We start from the raw sequence: 23493 nt of genomic DNA on the forward strand, positions 1-23493 counted from the left end.
GATTTTTCTTGTTTACTTCAAGGACATGTAGAATTATTTCATATCTCTTTTATTGTAAATTTCCCTATTTTAGAGAACAGTGTCCATAGGTAGTTTTGTCCAAATCTAATTATACCTGGCACAGTTTTGTTGGGAAACAGAAACAGAGATTATTATGCAGGGCTGTATTTTCCTCTCTTGACAACTTCCTCTGTTTAATCAGTACTCTTATAAAGAAATTTGTTTCCCAAGTATTCAGATTTTTTTAAAAGTAATTTCTTTGGCGTCTTTAGCCTGTGTATTGTGAAAGTCTGTTAAAACACACAAGGACCCATTTATGATGGTTTTTCTTATTGTTTTTTCTAAGATTAATTCCTCCTTAAGAAATTATAATAATATAATCATCTGTTGTTGAGATAAAGCTCTCCTGAGTATATGACAAGTACCAACAAGTTCTTTCTTTTGAATCTTTGCCAGTTTATGTGTTTCTTAAAATTGGTTTTACTTTTAGTTTTAGAGAAATGTTCAGGATAACTTAAATACCTGAATCTTTGCCCATTCCTACTACTTTACCACACTATATGTATGTATATATATGAATATATATTTTTCCCCACATCTTCTTGACATATAATAATGGAAGAATGATTTTGATAAATTCCGTTATTAGATTCCTCAGCTCAACAGAATACCTGGATTTGGAGACTGTATTCACTGAGTTGTAAGCATGGGCTATCATCTTGTTTCTGATTGGGGTGTATCTTATGATTATATCTATCTTTGAACTGCTGTTTGAAGGTTACCTGTTGATGTACAATTCTAACAACATTATTTAACTTGTTATCATCTATAGCAGCCAGAGTAGTATATCGTCCAGTTGTATGCTCTGTCATCTCATCTCCTCTACTTTGTCTGGCTCTAAAAAAGTTATTGCACATATTTATAGTGAGAGAAACTTGCTTGATGATAGGTGTGATCATATTTTCCTGAACTGGCACAGCAAACCCTGGAGCCTCACCAAACAAGATGCAGGTGCCTCACGTTGGAGTTAGTATAATTTTATCTATGTAAATTAGGATAATCTGTTCATTTGGTACCTAGAAAGCACTTTAGTGACCAAGTTTGAACTTGCACTTGGATTATTTTTTAAATGTTCTGCTATTATACTTTTTCGCCTCATGTTTTAGTATAAAACCATTTAATATGTGGGGAGCTGTTTTTAGTTACAGTCATTATTTTAGAAGTACCTTCTTTATTCCTTTGGTTTTTGTACCCCTGAAGTAAGAGTCCTGATTTCAGTGTCCTACTTTCTTGAGAAGAGAGGTCATCCTCTTTACAGTTTATAACCGTGTGGGTTTTTTTGGTTGTTGTTTTTGTTCTTTTTTGCGGTACGTGGGCCTCTCACTGTTGTGGCCTCTCCTGTTGCGGAACACAGGCTCCGGACACGCAGGCTCAACGGCCATGGCTCACGGGCCCAGCCGCTCTGCAGCATGTGGGATCTTCCCATACCGGGGCACGAACCCGTGTCCCCTGCATCGGCAGGCGGACTCTCAACCACTGTGCCAGCAGGGAAGCCCTAATGTTTAGTTTTTATCGAGGTAATCTCTAGATGTTTTGTTGAAACATTTTATAATATTGGACCCTGATCTAGTTCTTGTTTGATTTTGCCATTTAACTCGGTGACTTTAGATAATTCACATAATCTCCGGTCTTTGTATTTTGGCCAGTGAGGTCATTTGAACCAGGTGATCTTTAGGTTCTTTCCAGTTATAACATTTTCTGATGTTTTTTATATTAACTGCATGTCATAGGTTAGGAACAAATTAAACACTTTGCTTGGGAGAGTTGCTAAAAGGGAATCTATATTGAAGATGACATGACTGTTTTCTTTTTTTCTTTAAATTTTTCCTTATTTACTGTGCCTTTAATTCCTATCACCTAAAGAAAACTTGCCTGTTGGGGGTTCAGTATCTTTAGTAACTCAGTTTTAGTGACTTCCAGTAAGCTATTCATTTAGATTTTGCGTTGACCTGTATGCAGGCTACTCCATTATTAATATGCATGGTGGGTTTAAATAAATGTTTAAAGCCGTTGTTTGAAGCTTGCCAAACATGTAAATGTTAATGGAGTTCATGTAAAACATTATTTTTCAGGAGGTTATTTCCCTGTAGCTGGGAAACTATTATACTTTTAAAGGGGTCATAGAGATTTTATTTTTACTGTTTTTAGAAGGTTTGGAAAGGGTAAAAAGTAATATAATGGCAAGGACCACAGTTTTCGGGCTTCTTGGGAGAGAATTTGCAAAACATAGAGCAATGTTAACAATAACAAGTATTTTAACTTCTTGTTTCAACTTAATTTATCACCAGCTATTTAAGGATTCTGTGTAATAGTCATTGCTGAAGTTATCCATAACGAGCAAAGGATTCTCCTTCAATTTTTTTTCCACTTTAAGTGTAGCTTACAATTTTAAAATGTTGAGAATGTTATAATGCAGGCCCTGTAATTTTTTTGTTGAACTCTTAATAGATTTCCTAAACTCTTCATTGTACTATGATTTGTTTTTTTGGTAGATTTGATCTGAAATAATAATCTGAGGGAAGGAGTTAGAATCCCTTTTATAGTGCTGAGATTTTCAACAGATTAGTATTTTGTTATTTCATTTATAATTTTGAGCTTCTGAGATCTGCCAGGCTCATAGAGCTTGTAAGTAGGACTGAAATTAGAGGCTTTATGCTATTAATAAATAGACCCTGTTCAGTTTTTTGTTTTTGTTGATTGATTTTTTTACAGTTCCATAAGTTTTAATAAGTGCATAGAGTCATGTAGCCACCACCACAATTAAGATACAGAACATTTCCATCAATCACAAAAACTGCCTTGTGCTGCCCCTTTATTTTCAACTCCCCACACCTACTCTCCGGCAACCTCTGCACCTAGATTTGCATAAATGGAATCATACAGTATGTTACCTTGTAAGTATGGCTTCTTTCACTTAGCTTTAGACATTTAAAACGTTAAATGTTCATTTATTTTTGATTTTAGATTGATTTATGACTTGGTCTTTATGTCTGGTTGAGATTTATAACACTACTATTGTGTTTTAGTTACAGTGTTATTCTTAAAATATGGGGAAAAAAATCCCAAACCCTTCTCTGCGACAATAGATTTCATTAGTCTATAGATAGTAAGCAAACAGAGTTTCATGGGTTTTCAAAGTGTTGTTGTCTTTGGGAAAAAAGCCATGTTCAGACGGTTTAGACATTATCAGATGATTTCTAGATAGTGTCATATACTTACACAAACATTTGTTCTTTCTATCCCAGGTTTCTCTTCCCAGAATTCAGCAGTGTTTGTTGCTTTTTGATTAGTTAGCTTCTTTAATTTGTCAAAGGTCATAGAACTTGCTGTTTATGAAGAAAACAATGGAATTCAAGTTTCCTGATTCCTAATACAGTACTTATTGTGTTGAGTTCTGCTGCCTCTTTTTTAGACTGTTCATTTTGAGATAATTTCAGACTTCAACAAAAAATTTGCAAGAGTAATAAAACTTTCACCCAGGTTCATTTTACATACTCATAGAATAGTGATCAACACCAGGAAATTAACACTGATACCATTTCCATTATTCCTGTTATATTAATTGGAATTCTCCCATAAGGAAGAGGTGTCCCCTTTCCTATTTATTCAATTATTCATATATATATGTATGCACATATATATGTGTATATATGAGCCAGTGGATGTTCAGTTTATTCTACAGGGTATATTTCATTATCATCATTATATCGTTGCAAAAATTGTTCCAGAATTGGCATTAGGATCACCTTCAAGGTGATTCTGTGTCCTTTTGACATGCCTCCATCTTTTTTTTTTAACTGTGGTGAAAAACACATAACATAAAACCTACCATCTTAACCATTTTTAAGTGTACAGTGGTGCTAATTATATGCACATTGTTCTGCAAGATCTGTAGAACTTTTTCATCTTGCAAAATTTAATCTCCATTCCTTTTGAACAACTGCTTCCCCACCAGCCCCTGGCAACTGCCATTTCACTTTCTGTTTCTAAGAGTTTGATTACTTTAGATACCTCTTATAAGTGGAACCATGCAGTATTATGTTCTTGTGACTGGCTTTATTTCATTTAGCATATGTCCTCAGGGTTCATCCGAGTTGTGGTCTGTGACAGGTTTCCCGTCTTTTTTAAGGCTGAATAATATTCCGTTGTAGTATATACCGTATTTTCTCTATCGATTCATCTGTTGATGGACATTTAAGTTGGTTCTGCCTCTTGGCTATTGTGAACACTGCTGCAGTGAACATGAGTGTGCAGATATCTCTTTGGGATCCTGTTTTCAGTTCTTTTGGGTGTGTACCAGAAGTAGGATTGCTGAATCAAATGGTAATTTAATTTTAATTTTGTAAGGAGCCCCTGTCATTTTTAAAATACTTTTTGGAACAACAGCATATTCCAGCTTTCTCTTATTTCCCATGCCAAGGAGCCATGGTTCTTTTTAATGAAGAATAGTATTTAAAAACCAGTATCTGGGCATAAGGCGTGCTCATTGGTACTTGAGTAATTTGTCTTAATACTAAGATGTTAGAGTTGATTTTTTTTTTTTCCTACTAAGACTCAAAATATATGTTAGTTGTGCTTGAAAAGAATGAGAGGAAAGGGAGCATTTTTCCCTTGTTAATATGCTAATGTGTTTCCCTTAGGGTTTATTAAAGGCTCCAGGACAGTGGGGTTCTCACAAGAATCTCATGAAGCATTTGAGTATTGACTAAGGTGGTGTTGGTTTTCATCATGGTGATACCTTCAGCTGAAAATCTGTTCTCAATTTTATAGTTTTGAGTAATTCATGTTTTAGAATGCTTTGGTCACAATAGCAATTCGTAACTCTATCTGTAAAAGAGCATAGGAACTGCAAATGTTTAATATTCTAAGCACGACTCCTTGAAAAAATATTATGAAACTACCTAGTGCAAGTTTGATACTTTTTCTTTCCATATTAAAAATCACTTGTATTTACTCAGACATAATATGTCTTGAAGTAGTTTAAAGGCTTTAAATGCAGCACTGAATTTGCCGTTACTGCTCTCTTAAACAGGTGCATGGCGTCCCTTTGCTTCCCCTACTGGATGCAAAGCATTTCTCTTTCCTTCTCACCCCAGTGAGATTCTGCATGACTGAAATGTTATTTCCATCGATATAGTTTTCAAAAGTGCCATTTCTATGAAATTATACTTTATAACCTATGAATTAGATGAATCAGCCCCCAACGATACCTATTTGTCTCTCATATGTGTGTGTGTGTGTGTGTGTGTGTGTATATATATATATATATATATATAAACTTTTAATTTACTACTTGTTTTGGATATTGGCTGGAACAGTATAAGAGGAATGGTTCATTTGCATTTCTTTTTTGGAACTTGATAGCATTCCCAGTTCATTTTATGAGGGGTGCCTGGTTGTCCTGTTGTCATCTATTTCTTGAACATGTCCAGTCAAGTGAATTTGCATAGCAGCAACTTTGGTAGTAGACTGGCTGCATTCCAGGATTTCATGGGTAATCCTGTCTTGGCATTTAATGGGCTGATGAAACTACTCAAAAAAACCGGATGTGATGTCTGCAGAAGGTTTGCCATTACCTCCTCTCTGGGAAGATAATGTTCTGGTTAACCCACATCTGTTTCCTGTTGTAGCCCGTATGCTCAGTGTGGTTTGCAATATTTGGAAATGCCTCAGAATGTTAAATCCATACCACAATGTGGTTGAAGCAGCTGAAACCACTGGAGACTCTGGTTCAGATTTGGAGGTAGATTTTAGAAGTGACAGAAGCCTAATTTCAGTTTAATTAAACCACTCTGAGGTAATATGGTGAAACACACCCTCAAGAAGATTTAATTAGTGTTGGCTCAGCTTTTAAAGCATAAGGGTTATCTTTTGGATTGGCCTAAAATGGTGCATTTGTCCTGGGTTCAGAATGTACAAGCAAGCTTTTACCAGGATTTGGGTTGTTATTTTAAACATAAAGGGGCTTAAAACTGTATTTACAAACCTAGTAACCTGTCCAAAACTGTTACTCCTTGGGTATGAGAAATGTAACAGTAATTTTCTTTGAGACAAAGCAACATGTTCTTGTTTCTCTATGTTGCTTCTGCCCAGTAGTAGAGAGAGATTGTGTGGCTGATACAAGAGAAGCATTTAGGGCAGAAGCCAATTTTCTAAGAAGTGTCAACTCTGCAAAAGTAATGGAAGGAAACACATTTCAGAAAGTAATCAGACTCGGTATAAAGGGAAATATGTAGTTCTTTAGAAGTAAAGTCTCACAATCAGATTTTGTTTAAGTTTTTCATCCCTTAATTTCTTCAGAGGATTCTCATAAATTGCCTCCTACATCATGTGAACAACAAAAATGATAACAGCATTTATTACTAACAACTATTATTATTCTTCGGATGCCCTTGGACTTTTTCCCTTATCTTTCCTCTCTTCATTTTTTTTTTTTTTAATTATGGAAAATTTCAGACATGTAGTAAAGCAGAGTAAAGATACTCAGGAACTACCTGGCTTCAACCATTATCTGTCAATCTAGAATGCTCTTAAGGGGAAAGCCAAGGAGATGGCAGATAGGGATTCTCTTATTAATATAAATGTGATTTTAATACTTTTATTTTGATATAACCTAAAAGAAATGAAAGAATCAGGCCTTTGTCCTTACTCTTGCAAATCTCAGCTAGGACTTTGAAATGTAAACTTACAAATGTGATAAAAGATGAAAAAAGTAGAGTTTTATTCTTTTCATGAGAAATCATTTTTGAAGTAATTTTAACCCATATTAGAATTAAGTATAGCATAGCTGGGGAGGGAGGAAGGACGAAATGGAAGGCGTTTGTTTGTGGCTTTACGGAGCCTGATGAGTCTAGGGCAACCCTGAAGGTGGCAGGTTTGAGGGGGGACAGGGGTCTAATCTAAAACAGGAGTAAAAAATAAATAAATAAATAAATAAATAAAACAGGAGTAAATTAATTTTGTTGTGGGCTGTATAGTCACCACCATGAACTTCTAATACTGCGCAGTCCACTAGGGTAGCCAGTAACCACATATGGCTACGGAGCACCTATAATGTGGCTACTCTGAACTGAGATGCCTGAAGTGTGAAATGCATACTAAGAAGACCTAGTAAGAAAAAACATAAAATCTCGCTAATAAATTTTTAAAGAGTGGTTACATGTTGAAATAAAATATTTTGGATATATATGAATAGATTAAATATATTATTAAAATTACCCTTACCCGTTTTTTAAAAAACTTAAAAAAAATCTAGCTCCTAGAAAATTTTGAATTACACACATGACTCACATTTGTAACTTGTATTTCTTTTGGACAGCACTGTTCTAGACCCAACCCTGTTGTAAAAAGCTACTACAACAGTCAAGAATGGGAAGCTAGGGAATTAAGGGAAGCAGTGTGGTTACAAACTTACATTTAAAGTATCTTAGCATATCTTAATTACATTGTTTAATTTGAAATAGATGTGATATATCTAGCTTTAGTGTGCACTTTATTTACTCTACTACCCCCCCCCCCAAAAAAAAACCCACAAAAAAACACTTTTAGTTTTTGCCTTTAAAGTGAGAGAACAAGGAATAGCTAGCTGGAAGGAACTAATACTCTAGTGTGCAAAGCTACAAAATCCTTAGCTGTGGCTTTTAGGGAACTAATATTTGAGTTCTTGGACTCTGTGCTATTCTAAAGATCTTTTTAAGACCTTCATTATCATTTGTTGTTGATTTGCCAGATGTTGCTAAAAATTACCTTATCTTTTTAACATGTCCTTTGCTTGTTTTTCTTCTTCCTGAGACCCTTGCTTGCACTTAGAGCAGCATTAACACTGATCCAAGCCCCAGTTTTGTCAGGGGACCAGAGTGAAGATCACCAAAGCATTCCTAACCTACAATCCTTTATGTGCAATTCTGAAATCCAAAAAGCTCTTCAAACCGAAAGTTATTTTTATTAATTCAGTTGGTAGAGAGTCTGACTTGAGGGACTTCCCTGGCAATCCAGGCAGTGGATGCGGGTTCCATCCCTGGTGGGGGAGCCCAAGAAAACCAAAACACAAAATGGAAGCAATATTGTAACAAATTCAATAAAGACTTTAAAAATGGTCCACATCAAAAACACTTAAGAAAAAAAAAGGAGTCTGACTTGAAGCAGTGTAAGACTAATTGTAGTTCCTATTTATCCCCCTTTGTGAGAATATGTATATGTCTTGCTGGAAAAATATTATCATGCTTGGCAATGAAGTGCTGCCCTGGACCCAGGTAGAGGTGATACGCCATGTGCATTGTGTTAGCCTTTCAGTATTTCAGAGAAGTCCAAATTCTAAAATAGAGCTAGCCCCAGAGACTTTCAGAAAGGGGATTTTTGGACCTCTATTATCATCCCATAGAAATTGAAAATATTTTATTAACCGTAATTCTATATTTAAGATATTTATCTTAAGCACAATCTGGATGCATTAATAGAGGGAAATGAGGTCTTCCTGAAATACAGCTTTGTTATGTCACTCTCCTTAAAGTGCTTTCAGAAGTTTCTTGTTTTCTATAGTTTTTCTTACCTGGAATTTCATACCTCTTATAGGGTGCTGTCTCTCTGAGTCCCTTTTGTATTCTTTCTACCTCAAAGCATCTCTTTCAAAGTCAGTCAAACAAGACATCCATGACTGTGTCTTAACGTGTGTTACTTCTTTTATTTTGAAAAATCATTTTCTCTTTTTCTTTGTCCAAATTCTTCTAATTCTTGAAGGTGGATTTGAACTCCTGCTCCTTCCTAAAGTTTTTCCTGATTAACTGTACGCCAGAGAAGGGTGTATGTTTATGGTTTTAATGTAAATATAGTTTATTTCCTCAACCAGGTTGTAATCCCTTAGCTAGAAGAGGCCCTGTTGTAAACTTCTATTAGCATTCATCATGCTTTTCATGTGATTTGCATTTAGTAGATATGTTTATTAATGTTGTTTGATTTGGGGTGGGGAGTGGAGTCGAGGGTCTGGTAGAGCAGCAGAAAGTATATTCCAATCAAATTGTCAAACTTCTCCATTTTGTTTACTGTTTTAGTTACTGTGCATCTAAGTAGCATAAGCAAACAATAAAAATGGGGGTTGGAAATGGGAATAAGGCTGCAGCCCTCCAGTTTTCCACTAGTTGCCAGGATACAGAAAAATCTGTGCTGTTTTTATTCAGCTTAAAACTGTGTGGTTGTTTGATCTTTTACTTCCACATATCCTTTTATATTTATGTATTAATTTTTATTTTGAAGCACTATATTTTACTAAATTAATTAAATATAGCCATTTAAGTATAGCTGTTTACTTTTAGGGACTAAAGCATTTTACTAAAACAATAAAGGGCAAGAACCAGCATTTACTGAGCATCTATTAAACTGATACTGTGCTATATAAGTAAACATTCTTTTCTTTCTTAAATAATTCAGTAATGTAAGTGCTCTCTGCCTATTTTACATGTGAGAAATTTCCTTAAGGGTATCTAGTGAGTGATAGATCTTATATTTAAAATCCAAATCTGTCTAATTCTGCCAGAGTATTGTTTGCTAATCATAAGAGATTTTTAGAGAGCAGAAGAATGAAGAATAAATGCTAAATAAGAAAATGCAGAGTTGTGTAAACCAGAAGAATCTTTTGGAATTATCTTTTTGTTATTTTTCTCACTGTGGTTTTCAGTTTCATTCTTTGCCCATTATCTAAATTCATAGCTAATCAGCTATCTTTGTTTAAGTTGTTAATTTCTCAAAATGAACAAACAGGAATGTTGCAGGACACATAACTGAAAGAGGAGAGTTGGTTGATCCTGTAATATTTTTGAAGTAGAAATTTAGATTTTATTTTTAAAAAGAATTTCAGTATTAGGTAACTAGTGTATGCTTTTAGATCAGCAAATAAATTTTAATAGAAAGGCCAATATTGGAGCATAGTAATCAGCAAAATTGGTATTAATTTATTAAATGTAAGATAATAATTGATTTAAGATAATACTGAAACAAGGAATAAGGTAAAAGCGGACACGTTTTACTATACCATAAACTTGTAAGAAAGTATTATTTTAGAGTTCTGTAATACAGAATGTTTAGCACTCTGTGTTAGATGCTCTCTGATAGGATGATGAACTCCTCCCCCTAATGGAGAAGATAGGTTTCCCGTTAAGTATATGACATTTTAGATGAGGTAGCAGTACATTTTCTGGTAGATGCAGTGGGAAATATTGCAGTAGAAACTGATGAGACTTTAGACTAGAACTTTACATATTTGTAATTTTTCTGCATAAGGTAATATTAAAGCCTTAAGACTTGATGGGCCTGTTGAAAGGTGTTTTATAGACAGAACAACTCAGGAAATCTTGGAACATATCCAGCCAGGTTTAAAAAAGGAAAGAGGAACCAGGGAGATGAAGAGATAGAAAGCAGATTGTGCAGAAGAGCACAAGAGCAGAGAAGAACAGAAAAGTAGTCACTGATCGTTTTCAGTAGTCATTTGAGCCGAGTCTCGGATTGTCAGCCAGTTGTAGGGAGGTAAGGGAATGAATGGTAAGAGGTGGAGGCAGCAGCTACAGATCATTCAGAGAACATGGCAGCAAAAACAGAATCATTCAGCTTTTAAACAGTGTCTCTCTAAAATGGTAGAAACTGTGTTAAAGGCAGAAAAGAAGGACCTTATGGAGAGGGAGAAATTGGAGATCCTGGGAAGGAAGGACATAGTATTGGGAGGAAATTCTTGCAGGGAGGGTAGAGGAAGATACCAGAGTCAAGAGAGAATCTCCATATTAGGGTGGAGGCAAAAGGACAGAGTTTTAAAATAAGCTTCTCCCACCTAAAAATAATGACTATTCTAAATTATGTCTAATAAAGGAAAAATTTTCACCCTGATCAGAGTTTCCAGGCAGTAATAAAATGGGGCCAGAAATTCTTTCTTGGAGCTCTGCTTTTAGGAGGGATCAGGAAAGTATCCATTCTCTAAAAGTAGGCAGTAGTATGCATTTTCACATGGATTTAAAATTTGGGCAAGAATACCTTTCATTCATTCACATGGCTAAGCTAGGATCTGAGGATAAGAACTGTTATATAAATTTTAATTTCCATTTTTACTAAGGTTTCTTGACTGTCGTAGGTCTTAGGAAACCTGTCTCCTTTTAAAGTTTTTTTTTTTTTTTAATAAATTTATTTATTTATTTATTTTTGGCTGCGTTGGGTCTTCGTTGCTGCGCGCGGGCTTTCTCTAGTTGTGGCGAGCAGGGGCTACGCTGCGTTGCGGTGCATGAGCTTCTCATTGCGGTGGCTTCTCTTCTTGCAGAGCACGGGCTCTAGGCACACGGGCTCAGTAGTTGTGGCTTGCGGTCTCTAGAGCGCAGGCTCAGTAGTTGTGGCGCACAGGCTTAGTTGCTCCACGGCATGTGGGATCTTCCCGGACCAGGGCTCGAACCCATGTCCCCTGCATTGGCAGGCGGATTCTTAGCCACTGCGCCACCAGGGAAGTCCCTCCTTTTAAAAATTATTTAACAAATATTTATTGAGTTCTCTGCCAGGCTCTTTAATAGTAGCTGTGAAAGACATAAATAGATGAATTAGGTTCCTGCTATTCTAGAGATTATATCCTAGTTATATATGAAAACAGATTATCAACCCTTTTTCTCTGCTTAGTCATTTTACTGTTAAACACCAAAGTAATTTTAAGATAAACCGTAGACATCATAAAATATATCCAGGAATGGTCTCTTGCAAGAAAATGTGAATGTAAAAAATCTAAACTCATGTCTCGAGCAGAAATTATTAACTTTAAAAAGTGTGTAATGTTAGGAGTTGGAGTAGTATTTAATTCTTTTTAACTATGTTTTTGACTTTTAAAAAACATTATATTTAAATATAGATTTATTCAGTTGGCTTAATAGAAGTCCTCTTGTATCTAATATGAACAGATAAACATCCAACTAATATAATCTCTCTTCCATCAGATATAAATCAAATATTTATTGATATTTGCAAGTGAAGATACAAGAATATGGCACAATTTTGCTCAATTTTTAAGTATTTTGTTTCCAAGGTTTGGATGTTTGGGGAAGGTCAGCAAGTGTTTTAAAATTTTTAGAGAGGAGAGATAAAGATATTTGCTTGTCATTCCATCTAGGCATCACAGTATTGACTTACATGGAATATAATTTATGAATAAAAAATTAATACTTGTATAAGATTATGCCTGATACTTCTTTTTAGGTGGGTGTTTGCATGGACATGTTATTAGTAACAATAACATTTCTGAAGGCTGATTTGCCTGGTACACAGGCCACTTTAAATGATAGAAATGTTCTCAGATGAGGACTTGGAAGTTGGTGCTTTAGAATACTTCCTCTGTCTTTTAGAGCAGAAGATTAGTACATGTTTCTGCAACGTCAGAGACAGATAAGACGCCTAGGGAAATTGCTGATGTTTACAATGAAAATGTCAGAATGAATTTAATAATGTTGCTATAGCAGGGGTCCCCAACCCCGGGCCACGGACCAAGAGTGGTCCGTGGTCTGTTAGGAACCGGGTTGCACAGTAGGAGGTGAGCCGAGCGAAGCTCCATCTGTATTTACAGCTGCTCCCCATTGGTCGCATTACTGCCTGAGCTCCGCCTCCTGTCAGATCAGCGGCGGCATTAGATTCTCATAGGAGTGCGAACCCTACTGTGAACTGCACATGTGAGGGCTCTAGGTCGCAAATACAGATTATCATTAGCAGAGAGGTTTGACTGCACAGAGACCATAATAAATCAGTTGCTTGCAGACTCATATCAAAACCCTGTCAGTGAGTGGCAAGTGAAAACAAGCTCAGGGCTCCCACTGATTCTGCATTATGGTGAGCTGTATAATTATTTCATTATATATTTCATATTATATTACAATATAATAGTAATAGAAATAAAGAGCACAATAAATGTAATGTGCTTGAATCATGCTGAAACCGTCCTCCTCCACCCAGTCCGTGGAAAAATTGTCTTCCACGAAACTGGTCCCTGGTGCCAGAAAGGTTGGGGACCGCTGTGCTGTAGGGTAGTTGGAAAGAGCTGATACGTCCTAGTTACTTGAAACTTAGTTGCAGAGAGAGTATCTAGAGTGTTTTTTTTTTTAAAACAAAAACAATGAAATAAAAAATATACTAAATAGAAGGAGTTCTAAAAAAGACATCAACTCTGTATACAAGCTGTGCAACCTTATTTGAATCTTAGTTTCCTTAGATGTCAAACAGGCAAAACTCTCATGATAAAATATGTTATAAAACACAATACGTAATAAAATAATATGTGCAAAGGTACACTATAATTTGAAAACAGATGTACAAGCAAACTTAAGGCGATAATATTGTACTTTTAACTTTTACACAGTCATTTAGTAGAGGAGGTGCCTACTAAATCTAATGTTGCCGGGATTTTTAGAAGGAAGGGTAATAAAAGACTGGGGAAGTAGAGGTAAAATACGAGCCCACGTTGAGTCTTCGAAATCCTTCTCATTAAACCAACATGTTGTCACTTTGTGAAAGCATTGTAACAGGAGTAGCTAAGATGACACTTGGATTTTGATGTAGGCATAGTTGGTTTTGTCATTTTTACATACGTTTGAAGAATAAGTACACATCTTTTCCTCTTCCTTCTCTTTAAACTTAAACTTGAAGGTTATGAATACCGATGGGACTGGGAGACGAGTGCTAGTGGAAGACAAAATTCCCCACATATTTGGGTTTACTTTGTTGGGTGACTATGTTTACTGGACCGACTGGCAGAGGCGGAGCATCGAAAGAGTACACAAACGAAGTGCAGAGCGGGAAATCATCATAGACCAGCTCCCTGACCTCATGGGCCTGAAGGCCACAAATGTTCATCGAATCGTTGGTAAGTAATTCCACAGTTCTCTTAGAGATTGAACGAGGAATGAGAAAAGATAGAGACAGTCAGCAGCTTGTAAAGTCAGCAGTGTAAATTGTTGATGTTTTGAGGGGATATACATAAATTCTTTGTGGTACAAGTACGTTTTTCTCAAAGTCTGATACCTTTTACATCATATCCCATGGTGTCTAGTGGCTAAGGAAGACAGTGAACAGCTTTTAGACAATTATCTTCTTTCTCAGGGACGATCATTCCATTTCCTTCCACCTCCCTACTGTCAAACCCTAAATGTAAGAACCAGAGAAATTAAATAAATGTCCCAGGGAAAATACTCCAAATCACTTTCTTCTTTTGGTTCCTGAAACCTCCAAACATATTTTCAGCATATCACCAAGTTCAGTGATATTTGGGGATGACCTATTGCTGGGCACCATGTAGATGGTCCATGAATAATTTTGGAATCAAGAACTTTCTTTAAAGTTGTTTATCCGGAAACAAATGAGAACTTTAAGTTATCAGATTGATTGGCAGGAATAACCTTTTAAATGTTGGCTTAGTACTCTGCCTACATAGTTTGAATCGAAGGGCTAAACTTAACACACACGCACACCCCTTCATGAAAAGAATTTCTACTGTATGAATAATGCAGTTTAGTTAAAGTTTACTGTGGGTACAAAGGAAAGTATTTTTGTCATACCTCTATTCCCAGTTGATCAGCACAAGAGTTTTGACCTGCTCCGTTTTCAACCTGGGCCAGTTCAGCACTCCTTAGGCAACCTGGTAGTCCCCACTCCTGGGAGGTCACCATACTGATGCCAACTTAATCGGATACCCAATCAGCATAGAGCATTACCGATCAAAACTCTTGGGCTCAAGCCATCCTGCTTCCGAGTAGCTGGGACTATAGGCCTGCACAACTGTGCCTGGCCTTTTATTCCCTATTAACCCTCACAGTGCATGTCTATGAGATTACAACTGAAACTCTAGATTTGGGAGCAAATATCATCCTTGGTCTTTGTGAAACAAATGCTTAGTCATTTTAAATTGAAAATGTGTTGATTGTATCAATGCGTGTGTCCTTCTGTGCCCTTTTATAATTTTAGGTTCCAACCCCTGCGCTGAGGAGAATGGGGGATGTAGCCATCTCTGCCTCTATAGACCTCAGGGCCTTCGCTGTGCCTGCCCCATTGGCTTTGAACTCATCAGTGACATGAAGACCTGCATTGTCCCAGAGGCTTTCCTTTTGTTTTCACGGAGAGCAGATATCAGGAGAATTTCTTTGGAAACTAACAATAATAACGTGGCCATCCCGCTCACTGGTGTCAAAGAAGCTTCTGCTTTGGACTTTGATGTGACAGACAACCGAATTTACTGGACTGACATATCACTCAAGGTTAGCAAAAGAACTGGAATATTAAAACTGGGGGCTAAAAGGGAGAGCCTCTAGGATTTCTGACTCTTCGTGCTCTTATCAACTTTCCTCATTACTAATAGGCAGAGTTCTACAAAAACACTTAACTTTTTAAAGGAAGTCGAGGGAAAGGCCCATTCAGTATTTTTTATTAAGTATGTTTTAGTGCAAGATACTCTGCTTGAGTGTTCTAAATCTGCAAGACATAATCTTCCTCTACTTTGTTCTGTTTGAATTTAATGAGTGACGTTTTCTTCAGTTAGAGAGTAAGCAATTGCATGCTTCATATAAATGGCTTATAGAGACTTGACTCTAAATTTATTAAAAAAAATTTGGGGACACCTGACTGAGATAGAAAATGGCAATTATGAGTTATAGCATACCTTTTTTTCCCCCCTAGAATAAATATTAAAAAGCACATTGAGTCCATAAGGAGGAGCTCTTAACCGGAAAATCTGGAGAATAAGCTTTCCTTCTTCCAGATTGTTTTGGACTTGTTTTAGATAACTTGTGTAAAATTTTGTCTCATGTGCAAAAATCATGGAATGTTAGAGCCAGAGTTAGATTCTAATGGTGTTCAGTAAACTCTGTTAAATGAGTGAATAAATGCTTTATCTTGGCTTTTATTGTGTGGGCTTGTAAGTTTCCTCATCTTGAAAATAGCGATAATGTCTATCTTGCAGGGCTGTTGTAAGGATTAAATCAGAAAATATAGGTACACAAAGTACTTAGGATAGTACTTGCCATGAAGTAGCAGCTATTATTAATAGCTTGAATTATGACGGTTTTAATTTTTAGGGGATTCAAAGCTACAGTGGTAATGGTATGATAATAGTCACATGCACCTCTATAAGGTATCAATATAAGGTTGTTGAGATCTTCAGTTGACACGGTGACATGGCCTACTCTCAGGTACCCTCAGGAAGCTGACTACCAGTTAAAAGTCTGCAACATTCTGGTCACGTCTCTTTCACTTGATTACTAATAAATTTTACAAGAATAGTCATTCCACTGTTCTACTAGAATAAATTTCTGGTCCTTAAAAATTTCAAAACTTTCTCCCTGAATTGGCAATAAAACTTGAGGTCACAGTTGCATTTATTAGAGATTGACATCATTTTTTTTCTTTGCTCATAAAATATGTGAATTGTATTGAGAAACTATGCCTCTGGCTCTTCTGGATCCTCCCACCCAACGAAAAACAAACCATACATTCCTTCTGGATGGTGTTTTGTACTTAAGCCCTGTGACTTTTTTGTTAATCTTATTTTTGCAGACCATCAGCAGAGCCTTTATGAATGGCAGTGCACTGGAACATGTGGTAGAATTTGGCTTAGATTATCCAGAAGGCATGGCAGTAGACTGGCTTGGGAAGAACTTGTACTGGGCAGACACAGGAACAAATCGAATTGAGGTATCAAAGTTGGACGGGCAGCACCGACAAGTTTTGGTGTGGAAAGACCTAGATAGTCCCAGAGCTCTTGCATTGGACCCCGCTGAAGGGTAAACAGCTTTTTGTATGCATTCTTTGCAACTGCATTGTTCATGGCCAAGTTATGGATTATATTCTTGATGTCTTAAATAATGCTTATTAGGAATTTGACAAGTCAACCATAGACAGGCTTTATCTTAAAACCATTAGTTGAGATTTCACTGATTTAGAATTAATAATTATTAGCTAAATTTGACTTTTGTCATCATTAACATTGGGTGAAAAAGATTAGTGAGGGCTTCCCTGGTGGCGCAGTGGTTGGGAGTCCGCCTGCCGATGCAGGGGGCGCGGGTTCGTGCCCCGGTCCGGGAAGATCCCACATGCCGCGGAGCAGCTAGACCCGTGAGCCATGGCCGCTGAGCCTGCGCATCCGGAGCCCGTGCTCCGCAACGGGAGAGGCCACAACAGTGAGAGGCCCGCGTACCGCGAAAAAAAAAAACGTGAAATGGATTAATAATTAAATATTAATGATCATACTTATATACTAAGTAGACAGCCTTTTTAAAGGTGTCATCAAGTCTGTATTTGCTTGCACTCTCTCCCAAGTTACACCAGATTCCAAACCTATGAAAGTAAACCCACTGAAATAATGTGTGCTAGGAAATAACTGCATTTTACAAGCTCCATTCTAGAATGTTTGTTAATTCAAAAATGGACAATTAGTTTGATTATTATTATAAACTTGGGGAAACTTTGATATTAAACAGTGAACTTTCTGATAAACTATTTTTTTTACAACGTGACATGTTTTTCAATGGTAGATGATCCTTCTTACATGATTTAGCAAGTTTTAAAAAGCCGGCATCTAAGAAATCTGAAATGTGAAGAATAACTCCATTTTAAAAAGCAGAAGTTAACAGTGTGAACATACAAACATATTTACTGTAGCCGTAATGAAACATAGTTTCCCTGAATCAGTCAGTTCCATGGTTAGCTTGTTAGCCATGTAGTTAAGAAGGTCATACTGAAAGCACCCCCTCTGTGCTGACATGTTGTGATTGGGTTATGGTGATTTTTATTCTAAACATTAGTTACCAGACAGATATTTAGTAGTTGGGACGAAGTACTCTAGTTTATGTGGCTGCTGGCAACTGTGAAATTTCTCCCACAGTTGTTTTCTCTTGGGCTCTCGGGGTGTGCACGTGCCTGTCAGCTGACAAGTACAAATGCAAACAAAGACCGAGACAACTTCAGTTTTCAGAAAACCATGTTCATACGTTGCTACCAAATCAACCATCAGCTAACAGGCTGATGAGTGAATGTCTGCCATGGGTATTTGATGAGACCTGGCACGTGGAGAACATTCCTACTCCCAGTATTCAGAGTGTCTTCAAACTAGCACTACTAGTTCAGCTGGAAGGGCATTTGGCTAAGGGTCAGCTTCTAGTTCTAGCGCTGCCATGTGACTGGCTTGAAGACATCAGACAAATCAGTCACACTTTTAGTGCCTTGGCCTCCTCATGTGTAAAAAACCTATACTGTTGAGCTGCTCTAAGGTTAAGGTGAAGAACTCAAAAGAGTACAACAAAAGCAAAAGAGTGTTCTAAAATTTCCCAGGGGTTGTAGTAATAGTGTTCACTGACCAGCTGACACATTAAGGGGTGGTTCGTTGCTCTTACACGTCGCGGTATGTTGCCTTCGACCATGTGACCAAATGCATTTTCAAACTTTGCTTTTAAATTTCAGTTAAAGGCTATTAATTTTTACCCTTGATGTACTGCTGCAACTTAGTTTGGGGGAGAGTTGATGACACAAATTGAAAAGAAGTTTAAAAATTCGAATTACTTGTATTCAGAAATACATATATTTTGTTCTGAAGCGGATCAGGTTCTGAGACCAGAGCTTTAATTCTTTGCTAACTTCTTGAATATTAGTTTTATAAATGCAATGCTGCAATAAGGAAATCATTGGTTTGTTTCCAGTTCCTAGGTTTTGGATGGAACAAATTCATTGGAAAGACTAAGGAAAGCTGACTCACTTCCTTTTTAGGATATGAGAAAAAATATTTAGTTGAGGCTGCCAGTATTCTTGAAAAAAATTATAGCTATGATTTTGCTTTACCAATTTCCTTGACTTAATGTATATTTTCTTTAAATTCATTTAGTTACTGTGCATGAATATGATCCTTTCTCCCAAATAGTCAAAAATGAAATGTTAAGTATCCACTGTTTTGAATTTAGATTTATGTATTGGACTGAATGGGGTGGAAAGCCTAAGATAGACAGAGCTGCCATGGATGGAAGTGAACGTACTACATTAGTTCCAAATGTGGGGCGAGCAAATGGCCTAACTATTGATTATGCTAAAAGGAGGCTTTATTGGACAGACCTGGACACCAACTTAATAGAATCTTCAAATATGCTTGGTAAGCTGTACTCCCTTTTGTTCAGACAGATAGTATATAATCCTTTCTGTGCAAAAGTCAGTGGCTGCTGTTTACCGTAGGTTAGATACTATTAATAAAACTTCATATGAATGTCTAGGTTTTTCCTCTGTCTCACACTGTATCCTATTTATTAATAGTGGGCTAGGTACTTGGATTCATATCTCTTTAATATGTGGACATTTCATTACTGTTGGGCTTATAATGGAATTTATAACACCCTGGGCATTCCTGAAGTGACTTTTTGTACCGGTAAAATACAATATATGCATTTTCATCCTTTTTTGGAAGGAAAAATAGTTGAACTGTAGACCTTTATGGAGGGAAAATAAGACCACAATCAAAATAGACCATTTACAGGAGTTTAAAAAAACTCAGTGATTTGTAGCAAGAATATTAGTTTGAGGCATGGGGTCAGACTGCAGGTGGGTTGATTTCAGAGGACCAGTCTGGTTTAAGAATTGCTTTTAAGGGAATTCTTCTGTTTTAAATTGCTTACAAAAGTAATGTTTTATATGTTAACATTTTATTTTATTTTTGCCAACAAGACTTACATTCTCACATATTTCATCTCTCTGCTTCTCCCCTTTCTACTGCCTTTCTGAAAACAGGACTCAACCGTGAGGTTATAGCAGATGACTTGCCTCATCCGTTTGGCTTAACTCAGTACCAAGATTACATCTACTGGACGGACTGGAGCCGACGCAGCATCGAGCGTGCCAACAAAACCAGTGGCCAAAACCGCACCATCATCCAGGGCCATTTGGATTATGTGATGGACATCCTCGTGTTTCACTCCTCTCGGCAGGCAGGGTGGAATGAGTGTGCTTCCAGCAATGGGCACTGCTCCCACCTCTGCTTGGCGGTGCCAGTTGGAGGTTTTGTTTGTGGATGCCCTGCCCACTACTCTCTTAATGCTGACAACAGGACTTGTAGTGGTAAGCTGCATTTCCCCCCCCCAAAACAATCTAGAATTAGAGGAGAAAACACTGTAGTTCATGTTCTTTCTAGAATAAAAAGTTGTAGAGGTCCAGAGTTGATCATTTGTTTAATAAAAGGGAAGGACTAAATGTGGAAAAATGCAAGTTTTTGTTACTTTTATTTGTTTGGTGCTAACTAGTTGATGTTATGGAAGAATTGATACTATAGAAAAAGTAAGTCTTTTATCCTTGGGGATTAAATATGTATTGAAAAATGTGCATAGCTTCTTTGAGAGACAGCAGACAGCACATATGTGTGCTATACATATTTATTCATGATAAAGGAAGGGAAGAACAGTACAAACAGTACAACAAAGAGAATCTACAAAATGCGATCTCCTTGTCCTTTGAAGTTCATAGAATAGGCTAAAGATGAAGAATTTAAGTGTGTAAGAGGCCAGGCAGAAAATGCTATGAGTAAATTTAGCTCAGTATGAAACAGTAAATAGATGGGGAAGGAAAACTGGAGAGCACATGCTCTGAACATAGTGAGTGGTCGCCACTTACTTCTAGCTGATGTTACCAGCTCTTCTCAGATTCACATGCACACAGAGACACACACACATACAGTGCTGAGAACACCAAAACACAGTGTGCCACAAAAGATTGTTGGCTTGGGGAGTCCTGATTTATGATTCAGGTGTGCGTGAATGCCCATGTCTTGGTGGATAGACAAGAACAAATTGGTAGATATGATAAATAGATCAGAAAAAGTAGATTCGTGGGAGAGAAGTAGGGTATGGTTCACTAAGTTAGAAGGTAACAAAATTGCTGTAGGATATTGGATATAGTGAACTATTGAAATTACCTTATTCTGTGCCTGAAAGTATAGGAGGTCACATAGGAAAGGATCTAGTCTGTTCTGACACAAGACTTCAGTTCTGAAAAGGAAAGAACATCAGTTTATAGTTTAATGATTTGGCATCTCTGTCACATGTAAGTTTTGTGTTTTACCAAAGCAAGTCACATACATTTTTTAAGCCTTATTTTTTCTCATTTGTACAATGGGAATAATAATAGTAATTAACTTGTAGGGTTGCTATGAAAATTGAATAAGATATAATTACATGATTTGATTGCTGTGGAGAATGGATTTGAGGAGGAAAATTAAGTGGTTGCAGGGCAGTCAGACTCTTGTGATAATGCAGGTCGACTTAGACGGGGCTGGTGGCTGTTGTGATGGAGAGACGTTGATGGGTTCAAGGTATATTTTGAAACTAGAATGAACAGAACTTGTTAATGAGTTGTATATGAGGAAGAATAAGAGGGAGGAAGCAAGGATGACTTGTAGATTTTTGGTGTGAGCAGTTAAGTAGATAGTAAATGGGGAGGATTCGTTTTCAAAAAGAATTTAAAAATAATTTTAGGTTTGTATTGATTTTCCTATGGGAAATAGAACTATTAAATAGGTAAATGTAGGGACTTCCCTGGTGGTGCAGTGGTTAAGAATCCGCCTGCCAACGCAGGGGACATGGGTTCGAGCCCTGGTCCGGGAAGATCCCACATGCCACGGAGCAACTAAGCCCGTGAGCCACAACTACTGAGCCTGCGCTCTAGAGCCTGCGTGCCACAACTACTGAGCCTGTCCTCTAGAGCCCGCGTGCCTAAAGCCCGTGCTCTGCAACAAGATAGGCCACCGCAATGAGAAGCCTGCGCACTGCAATGAACAGTAGCCCTCACTCACTGCAACTAGAGAAAGCCTGTGTGCAGCAACGGAGACCCAACGCAGCCTTAGATAGATAGATAGATAGATAGATCGATCGATCGATCGATCGATCAACAGATACCCAACGCAGCCATAGATAGATAGATCAGTCGATCAACAGAGACCCAATGCAGCCGTAGTTAGATTGATAGATAGGAAGATAGGAAGAAAGAAAGGAAGGAGGGAGGGAGGGAGGGAGGAAGAAAGAAAGGAAAGGAAAGGAAAGAAAGGAAGGAAGGAAAAGAAAGAAAGAAAGAAATTGTATAGAAGAATCCATAGCTCAGGGAGATGTTAGAGGTATTAATTTTAGAAATGCCAGCATGTATTTAAAATAGGTACTTAGGGAGAAGGTATAGACCTGGGGTCAGCAAACTTTTTCTTTAAAGAGCCAGAGAGTAAATATTTAGGCTTTGTGAATCCTATAGTCTCTCTCACATCTATTCAGCTCTGAACATTTCAGTGTGATAGCAGCCATAGATGTTACATTTTTTAAATGTGGCTCAATTCTGATAAACTTTATTATAAAAACAGGCAGCAGGCCAGATTTACCTTGTGGGCCATAGTTTGCAAACTCTAGTGTGGCGAAAAGAAGGGGTCTGGTAACCTCAGGAACTCTGGTTGAGGAGAGAAAGCTCGCAGTGGACACAGAAAAGCAGCAGCGAGAAGGGCCAGAGGAGAACCAGGAGAAGATAGTGACACAGAAGACAAGAGAGAAGATTGTTTGAAAATAGAACTGTGTTAATGCTGTTGACAGGTTGAGTAAGGTGAGGCCTAAAATAGTATCCATTGGATATTTGGATGAGGTGGTTATTAGTAACCCTGAAAAAAGTAATTTCAGGGAGGTAATGGTGAAAGATGGGAATAGATCAACAAGTGAATGGAGAAAAGGAAGGGCTGGTAGTGTATGTGTTATGTAGACATCTTTTTTAAGAAGTTTAACTTTGGAAGGAGAAAATGGGGGTAATAAGTGTTGGAGACAGAAGAATAGGGAAAGACCTTTTGAGGTCATTATTGTTTGGTCTGATTTTACCAGTGTGTGCTAGTTGGTGAGTGAAGGTCTTGAGAAATCAGTGCTGAGTGTCCCTAATGTCTGTCTTTGGCTCTTTCTGAGATGATTGGCAGTGTTTCAAGAGGCTTCCTGTTGCGTGTTCTTTTTATAATGAGTACTATTTAATATTTGTGCACAGATGTATTAGATTCCAAAGCAGATTACAAGAGAAGTTTAACACAAAGTACTTGCCCTCAAAAAGTTTTCTAACATTGTGTAATTTACTCCTAGACCTGTGTTTCAAAAGCTAAATCAGATCATGTTGTTACTCTGCTCAAAACCTCCCATTTCACACAGAGTGAAAACCTAGTTCTTATAATGGCCTACAAGTTCCTGCATGATCTGTACCCCACACTTCGCACCCCCCCCCCGCTTTGCTTCTCTAACCTCAGCTTTTACCATTCTCTCCCTTGCTCTCTCCATGGCAGCCACACCAGCCTCATTGCTGTTTTCAAATATGCCAGTTACTCCTACTTCAGGACTGTTATACTGCTTATTTCCTCTACTTGGAATGTTCTTCCTGCAGATATTTGCATGGATATACTTCACCTCCAAG

General features: G+C 37.4%; 1 protein-coding gene across 3 annotated transcripts in view; it reads left to right on the forward strand.

The window, feature by feature from the left end:
• The window catches only part of LRP6 (LDL receptor related protein 6), a 178086-nt gene that overhangs the window by 111359 nt on the left and 43234 nt on the right, over positions 1-23493 (forward strand). For all 3 annotated transcript variants that reach the window (XM_079936851.1, XM_079936850.1, XM_079936852.1), the window contains 5 exons: positions 13708-13924; positions 15022-15311; positions 16606-16832; positions 19002-19186; positions 19816-20142. In XM_079936851.1, the coding sequence (XP_079792977.1) occupies positions 13708-13924; positions 15022-15311; positions 16606-16832; positions 19002-19186; positions 19816-20142 (1246 nt within the window). The remainder of the gene's footprint in view (positions 1-13707; positions 13925-15021; positions 15312-16605; positions 16833-19001; positions 19187-19815; positions 20143-23493) is intronic.

Source organism: Stenella coeruleoalba (assembly GCF_951394435.1).
Source record: "Stenella coeruleoalba genome assembly, chromosome: 11".
Taxonomy (NCBI): Eukaryota; Metazoa; Chordata; class Mammalia; order Artiodactyla; family Delphinidae; genus Stenella; species Stenella coeruleoalba.